Source organism: Choloepus didactylus, chromosome 1 (assembly GCF_015220235.1).
Source record: "Choloepus didactylus isolate mChoDid1 chromosome 1, mChoDid1.pri, whole genome shotgun sequence".
Taxonomy (NCBI): Eukaryota; Metazoa; Chordata; class Mammalia; order Pilosa; family Megalonychidae; genus Choloepus; species Choloepus didactylus.
Genome location: NC_051307.1, coordinates 201,734,556 through 201,755,642, shown reverse-complemented (window position 1 = coordinate 201,755,642; position 21,087 = coordinate 201,734,556). Strand labels below are relative to the sequence as shown.

Genomic DNA, 21,087 nt, shown 5'->3' with positions numbered 1-21,087 from the left:
AACTCTTCCCCAACCCCGCAAGCTAGAATGCAAGCCCCAGGAAATCATGGGTCTTTGTTTTGTTCAGTATCTCTCAAATTGTCTAAAACTGTGCATGGCACATACTAGGCCCTCAAAATCTATTTGTGGAACTAAATTGTTGTCTTGCTATGCCTTGGTGAGTGGCTTAATTTTGATTAATCTGCCCTTTCATTGAGAAATAGTGAGAAATTGCTATAGGAATTTTTTTTTATTAAATTCAGTTTTATTGAAATACATTCACACACCATACAATCATCCATAATATACAATCCACTGTCCACAGTATGATAACATAGTTATGCATTCATCACCACAATCTATCTCTGAACATTTTCCTTACATCAGAAAGAACCAGAACAAGAATAAAAAATAAAAGTGAAAAAAGAACACCCAAATCATCCCCCCATCCCACCCCATTTGTCCTTTAGTTTTTTTTTGTTTTTTTATCTTCATTTTATTGAGATATATTCACATACCACGCAGTCATACAAAACAAATCGTACTTTCGATTGTTCACAGTACCATTACATAGTTGTACATTCATCCCCAAAATCAATCCCTGACACCTTCATTAGCACACACACAAAAATAACAAGAATAATAATTAGAGTGAAAAAGAGCAATTGAAGTAAAAAAAGAACACTGGGTACCTTTGTCTGTTTGTTTGTTTCCTTCCCCTATTTTTCTACTCATCCATCCATAAACTAGACAAAGTGGAGTGTGGTCCTTATGGCTTTCCCAATCCCATTGTCACCCCTCATAAGCTACATTTTTATACAACTGTCTTCGAGATTCATGGGTTCTGGGTTGTAGTTTGATAGTTACAGGTATCCACCACCAGCTACCCCAATTCTTTAGAACCTAAAAAGGGTTGTCTAAATTGTGCGTAAGAGTGCCCACCAGAGTGACCTCTTGGCTCCTTTTGGAATCTCTCTGCTACTGAAGCTTATTTCATTTCCTTTCACATCCCCCTTTTGGTCAAGAAGATGTTCTCCGTCCCACGATGCCGGGTCTACATTCCTCCCCGGGAGTCATATTCCACGTTGCCAGGGAGATTCACTCCCCTGGGTGTCTGATCCCACGTAGCGGGGAGGGCAGTGATTTCACCTTTCAAGTTGGCTTAGCCAGAGAGAGAGGGCCACATCTGAGCAACAAAGAGGCATTCGGGAGGAGGCTCTTAGGCACAACCATAGGGAGGCCTAGCCTCTCCTTTGCAGCAACCGTCTTCCCAAGGGTAAAACCTATGGTAGAGGGCTCAGCCCATCAAACCACCAGTCCCCTATGTCTGTGGTCATGTTAGCAACTATCGAGGTGTGGTAGGCCAATACCCCTGCATTCTCCACAGGCTCCTCAAGGGGGCACTACATCTTTTTTTCCTTGTTTTTCTTCTTTATTTTTTTTTTATTAACTTTCCCTTCTTTTTTTTTTTTTTTAAATCTTCATTTTATTGATATATATTCACATACCACGCAGTCATACAAAACAAATCGTACTTTCGATTGTTTACCGTACCATTACATAGTGGTACATTCATCACCCAAATCAATCCCTGACACCTTCATTAGCACACACACAAAAATAACAAGAATAATAATTAGAGTGGAAAAGAGCAATTGAAGTAACAAGGGAGTAAGAAAAAGACAACTAACCTAAGATAACTGCTTAACTTCCAACATGTTCCTACTTTACCCCAAGAAAGTTACCTAATATAGCAACATTTCTGTGAACTTGTTCCTACTATATCCATCAGAAATTAACAGACCATAGTCATTCCTGGGCATCCACAGAACGTTAAATAGCTTATCTGTTCTTCTTGGATTATTGTTCCCCCTTCCTTAATTGCTCTCTATTGCTAGTTCCCCTACATTCTACATTATAAGCCATTTGTTTTACATTTTTCAAAGTTCACATTAGTGGTAGCATATAATATTTCTCTTTTTGTGCCTGGCTTATTTCGCTCAGCGTTATGTCTTCAAGGTTCATCCATGTTGTCATATGTTTCACGAGATCGTTCCTTCTTACTGCCGCGTAGTATTCCATCGTGTGTATATACCACATTTTATTTATCCACTCATCTGTTGAAGGACATTTGGGTTGTTTCCATCTCTTGGCAATTGTGAATAATGCTGCTATGAACATTGGCTTGCAGATATCTGCTCGTGTCACTGCTTTCCGATCTTCCGGGTATATACCGAGAAGTGCAATCGCTAGATCGAATGGTAACTCTATATCTAGTTTTCTAAGGAACTGCCAGACTGACTTCCAGAGTGGCTGAACCATTATACATTCCCACCAACAATGAATAAGAGTTCCAATTTCTCCACATCCCCTCCAGCATTTGTAGTTTCCTGTTTGTTTAATGGCAGCCATTCTAATCGGTGTTAGATGGTATCTCATTGTGGTCTTAATTTGCATCTCTCTAATAGCTAGTGAAGCTGAACATTTTTTCATGTGTTTCTTGGCCATTTGTATTTCCTCTTCAGAGAACTGTCTTTTCATATCTTTTGCCCATTTTATAATTGGGCCGACTGTACTATTGTCATTGAGTTGTAGGATTTCTTTATATATGCAAGATATCAGTCTTTTGTCAGATACATGGTTTCCAAAAATTTTTTCCCATTGAGTTGGCTGCCTCTTTACCTTTTTGAGAAATTCCTTTGAGGTGCAGAAACTTCGAAGCTTGAGGAGTTCCCATTTATCTATTTTCTCTTTTGTTGCTTGTGCTTTGGGTGTACAGTCTAGGAAGTGGCCGCCTAATACAAGGTCTTGAAGATGTTTTCCTACATTATCTTCTAGGAGTTTTATGGTATTTTCTTTTATATTGAGATCTTTGGTCCATTTTGAGTTAATTTTTGTGTAGGGGGTGAGGTAGGGGTCCTCTTTCATTCTTTTGGATATGGATATCCAACTCTCCCAGCCCCATTTGTTGAAAAGACCATTATGACTCAGTTCAGTGACTTTGGGGGCCTTATCAAAGATCAGTCGGCCATAGATCTGAGGGTCTATCTCCGAATTCTCAACTCGATTCCATTGATCTATATGTCTATCTTTGTGCCAGTACCATGCTGTTTTGGCAACTGTGGCTTTATAATAAGCTTCAAAGTCAGGGAGTGTAAGTCCTCCCACTTCGTTTTTCTTTTTTAGAGTGTCTTTAGCAATTCGAGGCATCTTCCGTTTCCAAATAAATTTGATAACTAGCTTTTCCAAGTCTGCAAAGTAGGTTGTTGGAATTTTGATTGGGATCGCATTGAATCTGTAGATGAGTTTGGGTAGAATTGACATCTTAATGACATTTAGTCTTCCTATCCATGAACATGGAATATTTTTCCATCTTTTAAGGTCCCCTTCTATTTCTTTTAGTAGAGTTATGTAGTTTTCTTTGTATAGGTCTTTTACATCTTTGGTTAAGTTTATTCCTAGGTACTTGATTTTTTTAGTTGCTATTGAAAATGGTATCTTTTTTTTGAGTGTCTCTTCAGTTTGTTCCTTTCTAGCATATAGAAACATTACTGACTTATGTGAATTAATCTTGTATCCCGCTACTTTGCTAAATTTGTTTATTAGCTCTAGTAGCTGTATCGTCGATTTCTCAGGGTTTTCTAGATATAAGATCATATCATCTGCAAACAATGACAGTTTTACTTCTTCTTTTCCAATTTGGATGCCTTTTATTTCTTTGTCTTGCCGGATTGCCCTGGCTAGCACTTCCAGCACAATGTTGAATAACAGTGGTGACAGCGGGCATCCTTGTCTTGTTCCTGATCTTAGGGGGAAGGCTTTCAGTCTCTCACCATTGAGTACTATGCTGGCTGTGGGTTTTTCATATATGCTCTTTATCATGTTGAGGAAGTTTCCTTCAATTCCTACCTTTTGAAGTGTTTTTATCAAAAAGGGATGTTGGATTTTGTCAAATGCTTTTTTAGCATCTATTGAGATGATCAATTGGTTTTTCCCTTTTGACTTGTTAATGTGTTGTAATACATTGATTGATTTTCTTATGTTGAACCATCCTTGCATGCCTGGAATGAACCCCACTTGGTCATGGTGTATGATTTTTTTAATGTGTCTTTGGATTCGATTTGCAAGTATTTTGTTGAGGATTTTTGCATCTATATTCATTAGGGAGATTGGCCAGTAGTTTTCCTTTTTTGTAGCATCTTTGCCTGGTTTTGGTATTAGATTGATGTTAGCTTCATAAAATGAGTTAGGTAGTGTTCCATTTTCTTCAATGCTTTGAAAGAGTTTGAGTAAGATTGGTGTCAGTTCTTTCTGAAAAGTTTGGTAGAATTCCCCTGTGAAGCCATCTGGCCCTGGGCATTTATTTGTGGGAAGCTTTTTGATGACTGATTGGATCTCTTTGCTTGTGATGGGTTGGTTGAGGTCTTCTATTTCTTCTCTGGTCAGTCTAGGTTGTTCATATGTTTCCAGGAAATTGTCCATTTCCTCTACATTATCCAGTTTGTTGCCATACAGTTGTTCATAGTATCCTCTTATAATTTTTTTAATTTCTTCAGGATCTGCAATTATGTCACCTTTTTCATTCATTATTTTGTTTATATGGGTCTTCTCTCTTTTTGATTTTGTCAGTCTAGCTAGGGGCTTGTCAATCTTGTCGATCTTCTCAAAGAACCAACTTTTGGTGATATTTATCCTCTCTATTGTTTTTTTGTTCTCTATGTCATTTATTTCTGCTTTAATCCTTGTTATTTCTTTTCTTGTACTCGGTTTAGGATTGGTTTGCTGTTCATTTTCTAGCTTCTTCAGTTGATCCATTAGTTCTTTGATTTTGGCTCTTTCTTCCTTTTTAATATATGCGTTTAGTGCTTTAAATTTCCCCCTTAGCACTGCTTTTGCTGCATCCCATAGGTTTTGGTATGTTGTGTTCTCATTTTCATTCGTCTCTATATATTTAGCAATTTCTCTTGCTATTTCTTCTGTAACCCACTGATTGTTTAGGAGTGTGTTGTTTAACCTCCAGGTATTTGTGAATTTTCTAAGTCTCTGATGGTTACTGACTTCTAATTGTATTCCATTGTGGTCAGAGAATGTGCTTTGAATAATTTCAATCTTTTTAAATTTATTGAGGCTTGTTTTATGTCCCAGCATATGATCTATTCTGGAGAAAGTTCCATGAGCACTAGGAAAGTATGTGTATCCTGGTGATTTGGGATGTAATGTCCTGTATATGTCTGTTAAATCTAATTCATTTATCAGATTGTTTAGGTTTTCAATTTCCTTATTGGTCTTCTGTCTGGTTGATCTATCTATAGGAGAGAGTGATGTGTTGAAGTCTCCCACAATTATTGTGGAAACATCAATTGCTTCCTTTAGTTTTGCCAGTGTTTCTCTCACGAATTTTGTGGCACCTTGATTGGGTGCATAGACATTTACGATTGTTATTTCTTCTTGCTGAATTGCCCCTTTTATTAGTATGTAGTGGCCTTCTTTGTCTCTCAAAACATCCCTGCATTTGAAGTCTATTTTATCTGAGATTAATATTGCTACACCTGCTTTCTTTTGGCTGTAGCTTGCATGAAATATTTTTTTCCATCCTTTCACTTTCAGTTTCTTTGTGTCCCTGTGTCTAAGATGAGTCTCTTGTATGCAACATATTGATGGTTCATTTTTTTTGATCCATTCTGCGAATCTATATCTTTTAATTGGGGAGTTTAATCCATTTACATTCAACGTTATAACCGTGAAGGCATTTCTTGAATCAGCCATCTTATCCTTTGGTTTATGTTTGTCATATTTTTTCCCTCTGTCTATTAATATCCTTTATTGTACCCATATCGAATCTCTTTAGTACTGAACCTTTCTCCAAGTCTCTCTGTCCTTTCTTTGTTTCTCTGTCTGTAGGGCTCCCTTGAGTATCTCCAGTAGGGCAGGTCTCTTGTTAGCAAATTCTCTCAGCATTTGTTTGTCTGTGAAAAATTTAAGCTCTCCCTCAAGTTTGAAGGAGAGCTTTGCTGGATAAAGTATTCTTGGCTGGAAATTTTTATCACTCAGAATTTTAAGTATATCGTGCCACTGCCTTCTCGCCTCCATGGTGGCTGCTGAGTAGTCACTACTTAGTCTTATGCTGTTTCATTTGTATGTGGTGAATTGCTTTTCTCTTGCTGCTTTCAGAACTTGCTCCTTCTCTTCTGTGTTTGACAGTGTGATCAGTATATGTCTCAGAGTGGGTTTATTTGGATTTATTCTATTTGGGGTTCGCTGAGCATTTATGATTTGTGTATTTATGTTGTTTAGAAGATTTGGGAAGTTTTCCCCAACAATTTCTTTGAATACTCTTCCTAGACCTTTACCCTTTTCTTCCCCTTCTGGGACACCAGTGAGCCTTATATTTGGACGTTTCATATTATCTATCATATCCCTGAGGTCCATTTCGATTTTTTCAATTTTTTTCCCCATTCTTTGTTTTATGCTTTCATTTTCCATTCTGTCATCTTCCAGGTCACTGAGTCGTTGTTCAGCCTCCTCTAGTCTTGTACTATGAGTGTCCAGAATCTTTTTAATTTGGTCAACAGTTTCTTTAATTTCCATAAGATCATCCATTTTTTTATTTAGTCTTGCAATGTCTTCTTTATGCTCTTCTAGGGTCTTCTTGATTTCCTTTGTCTCCCATATTATGGTCTCAGTGTTCATCTTTAGTTCTTTGAGTAGCTGCTCTATGTGCTGTGTCTCTTCTGATCTTTTGATTTGGGTGCTTGGGCTTGGGTTATCCATATCGTCTGTTTTTTTTCATATGCTTTATAATTTTCTGTTGTTTTTGGCCTCGTGGCATTTGCTGAACTTGATAGGGTTCTTTTAGTATTTGTAGACCAATTGAAGTCCTTATCTCTAATTTATCAGATCTACAGCTTCGTGGAGTACACTTTCTCTAACTAACCAGCAGGTGTCGTCCACGAGCCACCTGTTCTCCACAAGCCAGTTCTCCCCTGCTTAGCCTTTTTGGTGAGTGGGGGAGTGAGTCTTGTGGGGTCCAATTGGTGTACCAAGCCTGCGTGTGTAGTTGGTGTTGCCTGCCCTGTATATGGGGCGTGTTTCTGGGCAGTCAGGGAGGGGGGGTGGCTCTAACAATCAAATCTCCCTGGTGATCCTAGAGTTTTAAAGCTGCTGCAATAGTCTAATCCTTCAGTTCAGTCCTGCCACAGTTTGTCTCTGCCACTGACCCACAAGTCCTTGGTATTGACGTATGGCTCCTGAGAATTGCAAGTGGGCCCCTCTTCCAGGCCGTGCACCCCGGGTCCTCTGTTGAGGGATGACTGTGCTATGTCACAGGTGAGTACCGTCCCCCCAGGGCAGTTCTGGGCTGCTGGGCTGTGTAGGGAGGCTCCCAGTCTGCTGAAATGATGGCTGAATGGGGCTTTGTTAATTCACACGGCTCTACCTTCCCAACTCTGGGACAATCAGCTGAGGTTGCAGGGAAGGCTAATGTCCACGCCCAGTTTTGTGGTGTGTGCCTGTTATTTGAAGCACTTCCGTCACACTGGGTTGTCTGGGGCAATTCTGGGCTATGGGGCTGGCGATGGGCAGGAGTGTTTCCTGTCCACCAGGATGATGGCTGTGAGCGGACACCCCCCTTTTCTTGGGAAGTTGTGTTTAGTGAATTTTCTCAGCCACTGGATTATTGCGTTTTGTCTCAGAGCTCTCCTAGTTCTGCTCTTGACTTGACCTGCCCAAATTGCAAGTCTTTGAAGCTTTCTGTATTGGGCTTCTTAGAGTAATTGTTTTAGAAAAAGAAAAAAGGATTTAAAAAAAAAAAAAAAAAAAGGGCCCTCCTCAGAGATCTAATGGGTTATTGAAATGCTAAGAGACAAAGCAACCAGGGCCATTAAGGAAAGGTCCACAGGGCAGAGAGATCAGCTTTTCTTCGGGATTTGCATATGCGCGTCAGGGCCCTTCCCCTTTCTATGTTCACCAGAACTCCAAAAATCCTCCGCTTTTATTTTGTAGTTTTTCGTGTTGTTTTTTTTCTCTGTGCCTGTCTCCTCTCTGCTGGGCTGGCTGTTCTCAGATTCTCTGGTGTCTGGTCTCAGTCTGTCTATGGTTGGAGTTTGGATCAGTAGAATGAGTTTCCGATAAGGGCTGCCACTGCAGTTCTCCCTTCTCCTTCCCGGAGCTGACAGCCCCTCCTCCCCCGGGACTGAGCCTGGCAGGGAGGGGCACGGGTCCCCTGGCCGCAAAAACTTGCAGATTTCGCTGATCTCAGCAGTTCCACGTTTTCATGAGTGTTGTATGAAGTATGCCCAAAGTCAGATTGCTCTGTGGTGTCCAGTCCACGCAGTTCCTGGCTTTCTACCTACTTTCCTGGAGGAGTAACTAAAACATAACAGCTCACCAGTCTGCCATCTTCAGAAGAAGAACGCTATAGGAACTTTTTATCCGTAATGGCTATGGTTTCCTTTTGAATTAATACCTATTTATTCCAGTAACCTGACTTTGACCCCACACTATGCAAAAAGATAATTCTAGTGTTATTATGATAAATGAGCATTTACCTCCTTCCTAGGCCTGTTTCTGTTTTGGAGGCCTCATTTTAGTTGAGTTTGATTCTCTGAGTCATCTTCAATTTGTTTGTCACTAATCCTCAAATTTCTCTTTTTGAGAGTGGGAAGGCATATTTTATGTATTGTTTTTAATAGAAGTAGAATAAGCTTGGAAGATAAAACCTTTTTCTAATGATATAGTTTAGTAGTAGGAATTTATATAACTATCAAATGTAAGGAATGGAAAAAATTAGAAAAGAGTAAAAAGACTTTAAGACAAGTAGCTTCTTTTTCTGATTAGCATGCTGATCATGGGCAAGAGAAAACCCATCCATATGGGGAAGTATATCTTAATGGTTAATTTATTCTCCATTTTAGTGTAATACTCATTAAATTATTAAAAATGAAATGAAATGTAAATGATATCTAGCAGGTCTGGGGATTGTTTTTAAGAGTACTAAAGAAGAAAATTTAACTACTTTGTGTATCATATTATTATCAATGAATTCCATAGATTTCTTATTTATTTGGTATGAAACAAATTAGATGGAACATGGATGCAAGCAGAAATAAAATTGCCACCTTCATTATCTTGAAGTTAAAGCTTGATTTCAAAGAGATATCATATATTCCATATTGTCTTGGCTGAGTATGGAAGAGTATGAACTGACCCACTACCTGGTATCAAGGTGCATGGTTCTAGTGTCAAAGTTCTTTGCAAAACGGGAGGGGGAAATGGGGTCATGTGGCATAATGATGTAAATGTTGCCTTCTTTGTTTTGCAGTTCCAACTCCTAGCAGATTCAGTAGGCGAGTATCAGGTATGTGTTGTCTTCTATTACATACCATTTAAAAGCTATTTTAAGATAGGATTATCTTAAAATAAAAATCAACTGATCTTTTTAAAATGTAAGATAAATTAACAGCATTATAGAATATTATGCTAAAAGTAAAATTTCCTGTAGTTCTTCTATTTTTATTTTAATATGAAATGAGTATATATGTACCTGTTTTTATATTGCTATATTTGGTGTGGTTTGTCTGTTTGCATTTATGACATTAATGTTTTTCCATGTACATAATTAAGATTTCTAAGAACAGTATATATCACATTACACTTTCTCTGATACTACATATTTAACTCTACCCCTTCCCCCACCCACATTTTTTGTATTCTAGATTATGCTGCCATTAACTTCTCACATACAGTTTTTGAGCCTTTTGAATTATTTCCACAGAGTCCTTGTAGTGGCATTCTCTGGTCAGAGACTGAGCATTGCCTTGCCTTTTTCTATGGATTGCTCTCTGGAGACAGTCAACAGAATAGGCCTCAGGGAGAAAGGCACCCTTCACAGGCCTCTCATCCACCATCATCTCACCAATATGGAAGGCAGACACCCCTTTAATTTTGATGCAAAATAGTTACTAAGATTTTTTTTTTTTGGCTTTTCTTTATTAGTAAAACTGAATGTTTTCCAATTGTGGGAAATTTATTTATACTTTCTTCTGTAGGACTAATTTTGTAATGTTTTGCCCATTTATCTGTCATGGTCCAGGTTTTAAAAAATTATAAATTTGTGTAAACTTTTCTATCATGATTTAAAAAAATTTTTTTAATTTTTTAAATGTAAAATTTGCCTAGTTGTTTATACTACTTATTTTAATTTTGGTATTTTTTTTAATTGACTTAAAGTTTTTAATATGTGACTTGTATTTCAAACACTGCCTGGCACGTAACAAGCCCTCAGTAAATATTTATTGAATAAATACTACTTCTCCCTCCCCCTCCCTCCTTCCCCTCATTCTTCTCTTCCCCCTCCTCCCCTTCCTTCACTACCCTTCTTTTATAGAGCTGATAAATATATTTTCTGAAAATGTTTCTGGTATCAAAAAGTCAAACATTTTAATTATATCTAGAGCCTGTTTAGGAATACATTTGGGATGATAAGGTGTTTCAAAATTGCTGTGCAAGCTACATGAATTATATCATCCTTTAATATCCCTGTGTATTGGGAAAGTTTCATGATTTTGAGTTGTAATACGATCTAATATCCAATAAGGCTAGGGATCCCATTTATATCTCTCAATCTTTGAGAAAATCAATTCTGTATGTTTTCATACAGAAAGACTTTAGTAAGATTCTACAGCAAAATTTATTGAAAGACGATTTAAGAAGGTGTATCTTATCTGTAGAGAGTCTGTTTACAGGCAGGAAACAGAGTAGCAATTAAAGTTGGTTTGCGACCCATGAGCTGTTCTCTCTTATTTCTGTGCACCCCCTTTTCCCCAAAAAGTTTAGTAATAGCCCTTGACATCTATAGGGCAGAGAGTATGGTGACACTCATCCAGAGGTCACAGACAGTACATGAACTGCCTGGGCCCTTTGTCAGTGTTGTTCAGTCCTTGAACCCTTGTGGAGGATATAGATAAGTACATGGTATTACCCTTCCTCCTTAGATTTTACAGTCTTATTAAAGATTTTCATGTCATTCAAATGTTGCAAAAACAAAGATTCTTTTGAGTGCAGTCTGTGTGCCATGTGCACCATTTTAAAGTCTGTCAGAATGTTTTTGTTTTGGTGAATATAATCCTCACAATAGCACTGTGAGGTACATACTTCGGTTATACAGATGAGAAAACTGGACACAGAGAGAAGATAAGTAACTGATAACATTTGAGGTGATAAAATGCCCAAAGGCAGCATGGGTCCGAAGTACTACCCTTCCCATCTATAAGACTCCTTCCTTGTACCCTGTAAACTCTTGGTCAGTCTTCAGCTAAATCCCCTGAATTCTCAGCCCCTTCTGTGAGTGTAGCCTTCATCTTTTTGCTTTGCTGGATCTTGGTTTGCCCTGCAACCTTCCCTGGTGTCTTCCACCTGCCCTATAGCAACGAAAGGAGATAGCTGAATATCTCTGTTGCCTCACTGCTGCTTCCAGTCTATTTGTTCTCCTTTCTTCCTAAAACCCTCAGTTTCAAATCCCACATTATATTCTACCGGCTGCTGCTCTTCCCTGTTTTAGTCATCTAACAATCCCTGATCATTCCGTCTTTTTTCCACATAGATAATCCTTCCAATGTTTGGCCCTTCCATTCCTTGACCTCCTCTCCTCCAAGGATCTTTACCTCCCCCCAGACTTTAGCCACTCACTCTCATGGGCCTACTCTAGTATGACAAGCATTGCAACTCTTCATACTCTAAATCAGGTATCCCATTTTCCAACCAGCTCCTGCTGTCTTCCCAGCTCATTCCCCACCCTTCTCAAACCCTGACAATCAGTTGATTCTGCCTTCTTTTCACTATCCTTCATTTCCTCCTTACTCACCTAAATTCCTTGATCAGTGATTAGAATTCCTCCCTCGCATATGTCCTCAATTTACTTTACCCCTTTTACGTGCTTGACTATACCATATCTTGGTTAAGCCCAACTCTGCTCACTCAGTGCCTAGACAAACACAGCTGAATTTGACTGGGAGGAAAATACATAGCCCTGCTCTTACTTTCAATTTATGATCATTAACCTCAAGTGGGCTCTTGATGCCAGCATTCACACTGTTTCCCTACTTCTTTCACTCTCCTGTTCTCTTAGATAACTCATACCTTCTCTTTCCCGAAGCCTCCAATACCTCCTCCCCCCATACTTATTCCTAGCAGATAATCTTGTTCTCTATTTCACCAAGGAAATAAAAGTCACAGAAGGGAATTTTCATAGACTCCTACTACATCTATCTTTCCTTACCTGTCTGAGTCATATTTTCTACCTGTGCACTGCCATTCTATTATCCTATCCCTTCATCCTGTCATCATGCACCTCTGTCCTGTATAATCTTTATCCTTCCTTTAGATTATTATTTTCAGCAAGTAAATGTATCATTAGCTCTCTCTTCTTCAAAAATAAAATTTCTTTGAACCACTCCTTCCTTTTCTAGCCACCACGCTATTTCTCTCTATGCCTTTACAACAACCTCACTTGAAGGGATTGTCTGTATTTCTTGTTTCCAGTGTCACTTCTATTCTCTCTTGAACCCATTCTTATCACACTTTTGCCCCCACATCTCACCAAAACTGTCTTTAAGGCTTGCTCACTCATGTTCTTCAGGCCTTCATTTGAAAGATACCTTGTCAGTAATACCTGTTTAAAATTACCCCCCTTCCCCACCCCACCCCCAACACACTTACCTATCTCCCTTCCTTACTTTATTTTCTCCTTAGCACTTTACCTATTTTAACTTATTTATCCCATTTTTTGTCTAGTTTCCTCTAGTAGAGTGTAGGTTCCATGAAGGCAGGGAATTGTTTTGTTCATGGTATATAGCTAACACTAAAAACAATGTCAGTAAATACTAAAAACAGTAAACAGTAAACACTAAAAACAATGTCAGTAAATATAGAAGGAAGGAAGGAATATAGATGGAAGGAAGGAAGGAAGGAAAGAAAGAAGGATAGATTACTGTGTAGGCAGGAGAAATCAAGAATCAGAAATTGCACTGGAGGTTGGAAACTATGGTTATTATTTCGCTAGTACAAGGAAGGACGCGTTCCAGGTGGAAGAATGCCTTAAAGACTTGAGAGGAGATGAACTGAACTAGGCTGCTCTAGCTGTAGGGGAGGAGGTAAAATAAGGCTAGAAAGAGAGGTAGGGGGTGGGGGCCCTAATGTGACCCAAGGACTTGAGGAAGAAGTAAATGTGTGAGGGAATGGTTTGTGTCAGACTGCAGAGAGACTTCATCCTATCAGCCTATCCCTTCATCCTGGATAAAGAATAATCTGGAACATAAAGGAACATAGGAGAATTAGCAGTCGTCGAGCTCCTCCTTTGAGCCTGGCCCTGTGTTTTACTTGTCACCTCCTATTATTAACTCTCTGTGTGGTTCTGATACTGTTATCCCCTCTTACCATTGAAGAGACCAAGGATTGAGAAATGTCAGGTGAGGGGTGGATGGATCCAAGTTCAGACTTCAGTCTGTGTGGCTTCAAAGGCGGGTTCTTCACCTCCTTGATTCTCCCTTTCCCCTGCAAAGCTGTCAGTTAGAAAAGCTGTGTCTTCCAAGTTCTAGCAGGAAGTCCCTCTACATCAAGTGATAAATATATCAAATGAAGAGAGTTCATGAGTTCTATAAATGCAGTTTTCTTGAAATAGTCCTAAATTAGTGTTTACTGCCTGAGTTTGAAATTTTAGTATGATATTATTAATTGAAAAACCTCATTCATTAAAAAAAGACTTTCACTTATTAAACTCATGTTGAAGCTTCAGAGCACATTAATGAGAAATGTATGTCGTCATCGTGCCACATTTAAGCAGGGAGTATCTGTCTAGTGATGAATGAGTTCACTGAGAATCTGGTGCCATGTCAGTTACTCATTTTTGCTTTGTAGGTGCTCTTCACCAAACACCCCTGGCCTCTTAAGGCTTATGTGCTTACAATGTATTTAAATCCTGATTTTTGTCTTGACTTCCTTTCTGAGTATGCATCCATAGCTATCTTCAGCAGAAATATTATTAAGCATTACTTAAAATAATTTAGAAACTCAAGCTGTCAGTTCTTCGTAGTTTGACAGTTACACTGTAAGGAGTTGCCCTCGAGCCTGTGACCAGGACCTGTGCTCATTTCTTTGTAGAAATAGGGTTTTTTTTTCTCACAGGTACATTTTAATGATTTACATTTCTAGGTGAAAAAAGCACGAGTTAAATTTTGGAAGGAGAATTTGTGCTTGATAATCTCTTGGTTGTCACTTTGTACAGTTTCATGTTACTGACTAGTGACATCTGCTGGTTAATTGGAACAAAGTAAATTCTCTAAAACAAGGGGCTGTGTTGCTCTTTTAGACTTCATTTTCAGTGGGTCTCGAGGATCACATGAGACACTGTCATTCTTGAGATTGTATAGATGATAACACAGATCCTGGACCAACTCCATGTAACTTATGTGCTTAGACAGGATCCCTGATGTGCAGAACCATAAGGGACACCAGACAAGTAAGCACTTAAAAATGAGTTTTTGTGTAGAAAATTAGGGAAGTAATTTTGGACCAAGACTGGAAGGAAGCAGAGAGGTAGGGTGGGAATAGAGCAAGAGGACAACAGGAGGTGAGTCAGAGTTAAAAAAAAAAAAAAAAAAAGAAAAGAAAAGAAAAAAAGGAATAGTCAAAACCTTTTGAATAATATTTAAAAAAAAAACAGCTTTGAAAAATTAAGGCGTAATGTTTTTCCACAAATAGAAAACATACTAATAATTTTAATGAAAATGACTACTTTTTAAATCATAGAAATGTGTCTTTATTCATGGAAGCTATAATTAACATTTGCTGCCTGAGTTTCATTAATGTCTAAAAATATAAAAATTATCTAATTTGCTAAAGTACTTTCCTCCAAAATCAGAGGAAAAGTAAGTCTGGCAGTAGGCTAGGCCAGGACTGTCATTATCAGTAAAATTCTGTCAGTCATCATTGAAGACTATTTTTTAAACTTTTTAAATGAAAATTTTTATACATCCATAAAAGTAGAGAAAGTTAGTATAACACCCAGGTACCCATGTATCTGCCAAGTGAAGTCTTATTTATTTATTTTTTTTACTTTATTTATCAAAAAATTTTTAAAATTCAAACAAAACAAAGGAATAAGAAAAACAAATAACCTAAAATAACTGCATTGCTTCCAACATGTCCCTACCCTACCCGAAGAAAATTTACAAACCATAATCATTCCTGAGCATTCCTATAGCATTAAGATTACCCTCAGTAGCTTATCTGATCTTACTAGATTATCATTCCCCTTTCACCAGTTGCTGTCTATCTCTAGGTCCCCTATATTCTACAATATAAAACATTTATTTTCCATTTTTCAAAGAGTTCACTTTAGTGGTATCATACAATATCTCTCTTCTTGTGTCTGACTTATTTCACTCAGCATTATGTCTTCAGGGTTCATCCTTGTTGTCATGTTTCACGACCTCGTTACTTCTTACTGCCGCATAGAATTCTGTCGTGTATATATATCACGTTTTGTTTACCCGGTGAAGTCTTTTTAAATACATTATTCTAAGCAGACAATTTGAAGTCCTAATCCAAGGAGTATCAGTTGAAATAGACTGAATAAAGGTAAAATATAAGGATATTTCTGAAGCAAAATTTGAAGTATTCATTGCATAGGAGGTGAAAGAAGAAAGTCTGTGATGAATTCTAGATGAAATATCTATTTTAGAAAACTGAGTTGATAATAAAAAATTAATTAAGGTAAAGAGTGCAGAGGACCAAGAGGCTTGCAGTTTAACATGGTGACAGGATAAGCACCTCTCAATGTAGCTTCCCCAATCTCCTACCAAGATGCTTACAAAGATGCAGACATGGCTAGAAATTCAGAAAGGTGTCTGCCTGAATCCTAAGGGCAAAATGGAGATAAACTTACCTTTGTTTCATATCATGGAAATAGGAATGGCTTGAAGTAAGGTAATGAGTCATTACCTATGACCCATTATTACTTCTCTGGCTTGGCAACTCAAGGCCTGCACCAGCCAGAGGGTAGGCAGCCTCTCTGTAGAGCATCCCCTGATGCTATTTCAGGGGCTGGAATGGAGTCTGCCCTTTTATTTCCCCTGCCGCCTAATTTTTCTCTATTTCTTTAAGGATTCTGGGTCCATATTGGGCAGGCAGGGTTTGATGGCCTGCACATGTAGGGTGGGCTCCACACAAGTAGAATAGTATAGTCTGGGCAGAGGAGAGTCCTGTTTCTAGGACATATGGAAGTCACCATTTCTCAGAGAGTCCAGAGAGCCAGGGAGGATGGGGAAGCTAGGAGCAGCTGACCAGGGATACACTAGGTAAATGCTCTAAGAAACTGGGAGTTAACGTGGGAGCAGTAGGTATCAACTTGTCCCCTGGTTGTAGATATATGGGGTTTTATGGGCATCACACAAATGAATTGAGAGTAAGTTCAAGAGCCATTAATATTCCTTGTCTGCTAATAAATACTGGATCTGGACATATTATTCCTTAAATCATAGGATGAGAGAGAAATAGACCCTAACAAACAGTGCTGAGCCTATGAGTGAACTTGGCAGATTAAGGACATAAGAGGTGTACAGTAGAATGGAAGGAGTCATTGCTTTTATGAATTGTGAGTAAAAAGCCAAAGGAAAGAATAGGCTGAGATGAAAAGGGAAATGGGTATGATAAGGAAAGATTTTAAGGAAACTAAGAACAATAAGCAGGAATTAAATACAGAGAGAAGATGATAAGTAAAATTGTTAAGGGCAAACTCTTTGGTGGGGGGCAGCCTTGAAGAAAGGATAATTGTTGGAAGAGCTGAGAGAACAAAACAAAGATAATATTCCTGAAAAGCAGAACAAATGGAACACAAGTAATTTTAGTAATAGCCAAGAATTTGGAATTTATTGCATCCTTACTGTGTGCCGGGTGCATTGTCTACTTGAATCCTTAGGAGAGTCCTCAGAGGGAGAACCACTACTGTTAGCCTCATCATATAGAAGAGAAGGTAGAGATTTGTAATAAGTCTAATTAGATACAGCTAATGCAGGCAATTGATGATTTATTAGAAGAAAACTCCCGAATGGAAATGACCTGTATTGTGAAGAAGAAACAGGTTTGCTGGCTCCAGGCAACACTGGTGATATCTAGATCATTCCTGGCAAAACAGTTTTGTTAGTGGTTACAAAACCTTTTTCATTCACTAGATGACTCATTGTCTCTTTAATACTAACAGCTAGGGTAAAATTTAAAAATCATGACTTGTACTGACACCTCCTGTTTTAATCCTTGCTCCAATCCATATTTGTATCCCTTCTCTCCTGTTAGAAGCCTGGTTCCCCAAAACAACCTGTGTGTTTACTTATTTATTTACCACTCTAATACATAAGCGTTTTGGAATCAAACTATCAGTACCACTTTCAACAGCAGTTATTTTCTGTCCTTGGAACATATCCCACTAAGGGTGAATAGTCAGATTACTATGTTCAGAAGCTCCTTGGAATAATGTTTCCTTTTATTCCTGTGGTTATGTAATCAGCCTTATATGTGGTTATGTAATCAGCCTGGTACATGGTTACGTGATTCTCTTTGTAGTCCATTTTAGGTCCCCCCCCCATCGTTATCAATTGGATTTTATTTTTTAAATATGTAAAACATTAACATGGCGTAAATGTCAAAATTTTGTGAAATTTTCTCAGAGATGTTTCATTCTCTTCCCTATCCTTTCTTGTTTCTACTTACCCCCTAGGAAAATAATTTTATTACTTTCTGTTTTTTTTTTTCCCTTGTTTCCTTTTGGAAAAATAAGCATATTTATTTATTTATTTCCCCCCCATTTTTAGCTCTCCTTTATCATGGGAATCCTTCAACACTTTTTTTTTTTCTTTTTAAACTTTTTCCTTTAAAACTTACTCTCTATTAGTCCATGGAGATGTTCCTCATTTTTCTTATAGCTATGCTACTCAAATAGTTACCTATGTCACTTAAATTCATTCTTAATTTTAAGTTATATATGTACATAATGACTTTGAACTATTTTAATTGATTGTTTTGGTAATTGCCTTCATATCACTATACTTACATGTTATATGTTACACTTCATGGTTTATCACCTCTGCACTCGTAACTCAGCAGAGGCAACACCTTGACACTACCAGAGATTTAACAGGTGATATATTTTATTATCTGTCTCCTATTTGGGACTATCAATTCCTAGAGAACTAGGTTTTCAGCACCTGACACTGCCTTGTACTAGTAGGTGCTTAATATTCTTATTAATTGAAAGAAGGAATAAAAAAAGATTAATAAAACTTTAGAAAACAGTGCATAGAAGGAAATTGTGTTCACTTCCTGTTTTCCCAGTAGAAGCACACATCTGTTTAATACATTTTTCTCTTTATCGTTTCTCTCTCAATTTAGTCTGTGCTGAAACCTACAATCCTGATGAGGAAGAGGAAGATACTGATCCAAGGGTAAGAACTATACTGAAGGTGTTAGGTAGAATTGTTTTATTTACTACAGATTCCCTTCTTCCATAAACACCAAAATCTAATCATGCTGGTAATCAAATGACTATAATTTAAAACCTCAAAGAGATTCCATTTTTAATCTAATAGACTGGCGGATATTAAGAAGAATAAAGAGCATTGGTTGAGGGCTTGGTGGGAAGGGGTGCCTAGGTGTAGCTGTCAGAAGCCTTAAACATAGTCAAGCCAATTGACTCAGCAGTTACCTGAACGAGAATTCATCCCTAACAAACAATTTTGGGTCATTCCCAAGGAATGACAAACAGGGATCATTGCAGTATTGTAATAGTGAAAAATGGAAACAGCCTATATAACCCCAAATAGGAGATTAGCAGGTGTTAAACTATGGTTGGTACATTCAAATCAAGAGACTCTGCGACCAGAACTCAGATACTCGTGACACTGAGTGATCTTTGTGTGAGGTGCACTTTATAGAGCATTTTGTAAAATAAATTTAAAATAACTTATTTATTTACTTATTTATTTGTACATATGTATGTACATGCAGGTAATTATTTCTGAAAGGATATATCCCAGATATTCACAATGGTTGTGACAGGACTGTGGTTGATTTAGTGGTGCTTTTTATAAAAACTCAGTTTTTTTAACTTTTGTAATAATTAACATAAATTACTTTTATAAAAGCAAATATAAGTCATCATTTTTTAAAAATTGATATCGAAAAAGAAACTGGAATCCATTTTGTATACTTTAAAATAAGCAGCCTAGGAAAGATTTCTGAAGTATTCTAATAAAATGCTTCCATTGTGTTAATATAATAGACATGTAGATTAAAAGATTTTTTCATTCTGAATATTATTTCATTCTGAAATTATTGATGACTTTTAATATTTAAAATTCAGTTTTTGCTAATTTTTTATATCAAATTTAAAACACTTGACATTTTTTATTTCTGTTATTTCTTGTCAGATTACATGATGTGCCTTTTTTTTAGGGTAAAAGCAGTATTTAGGAAGGAGCTTGGTATGCCTTTCAATTATGGCAGCAATATTTGCAATAATTATTTCTTTTGATTAATCAAATGCCTATGGCTGTAATAATTATAATAGTTTTTGAGCACCTGCTAAAATGCTGGAAACTGTTCTAAACACTCTGCATGTATTAACTCATTGCATCCTCATGACAACTCTAATTTGTAGGTACCACTACCACTCCTACTTCTGCTAATAATAATTTGTTGATGTTTGAACTCTAGGCTTATACATCACCCATTTACTATCTCCACTTAGATGTCAATAGGAAATTCAAACTTAACAATAGCTCCTGTTATTTCCCTTTAAATGTTCTTCTCCACCCAGTCTTCCCCAGCTTATTTCATGCCAGTTCCATCCTTCTAGTTGCTCAGGCCCAAAACTTTGGGATTACCTTCAACTCCTCTCATTCTTTCAAACCCATATTCAATCTTTCAGCAAATCTAATAGGCTCTATCTTCAAAACATCAGAATTCCACTACTTCTCAACACCTCCATGACTACCACTGTTAGTTTGCTAATGCTGCCGGAATGCAAAACACCAGAAATGAATTGGCTTTTATAAAAGGGGGTTTATTTGGTTTCACAGTTACAGTCTTAAGGCCATAAAAATTGATATCAGAAAAGAAACTAGAATCTATTTTGTATACTTTAAAATAAGCAGCCTATGAAAGATTTCTGAAGTATTCTAATAAAATGCTTCCATTGTGTTAATATAATGGACATGTAGATTAAAAAAATTTTTTATTCTGAATATTTTCAAATTATTGATGACTTTTAAAAGTTAAAATTCAGTTTTTGCTAATTTTTTATATCACAAATTCAACAAAGGGTACCTTCACTGGAGAAAGGCCATTGGCATCCGGAAAACCTCTGTTAGCCGGGAAGGCACATGGCTGGTGTCTGCTTGCTCCCAGGTGGCTTTTCAAAATGGCGTTCTCCAAAACGTCTGCATCAGCTTCCAACGGCTGCCTTCAAAATGTCTGTCTAAGCTCCAGCTAGCTATGAGCTCCTTCTGTCTGAGCTTATATAGTGCTCCAGTAAACTAAACAAGGTCCACACTGAATGGGCCAGGCCATGCCTCTATGGAAATTATCCAATCAGAGTTATCACCTACAGTTGGGTGGGTCACATCTCCATGAACACTGAACCAATAGGTTACAACCCAATCCACACTAATACATCTGCCCGCACAAGAATGCAATAAAGAATATGGCTTTTTCTGGGGGACATAATGTATACAAACCGGCACAACCACCCTGATCTAAACCACTATCATCTGTCACTGGAATAATTGTATTAGTCACCTGAATTCCACTCTTGCCTCCCTCCAGGTTTTTCTTCACTCAGCAGCCAATAAGATTCTTTTAAAACATCAATCAGGTCCCTTTCCATCCTTCTTCAGAACCCTCAAATGACCCCTGTGTCACTGGAGAAAAGTCCCACTCCTTCTGTGACCTATAGTGTTGTCTGTGATTTGGCCGCCACCCCTACCCCACCCCTGACCTAATCACCTCCTGATTTTTCCTCCTTATTCTGCATTATCCCCACCTGCCTCCTGGCTATTTCTC

At 37.8% G+C, this 21,087-nt stretch overlaps 1 protein-coding gene across 1 annotated transcript in view; it reads left to right on the top strand.

The window, feature by feature from the left end:
• The window catches only part of PRKAR2A (protein kinase cAMP-dependent type II regulatory subunit alpha), a 103,838-nt gene that overhangs the window by 37,748 nt on the left and 45,003 nt on the right, over positions 1-21,087 (top strand). The window contains exons 2-3 of the mRNA XM_037850474.1: positions 9,299-9,334; positions 18,418-18,470. Of these exons, the coding sequence (XP_037706402.1) occupies positions 9,299-9,334; positions 18,418-18,470 (89 nt within the window). The remainder of the gene's footprint in view (positions 1-9,298; positions 9,335-18,417; positions 18,471-21,087) is intronic.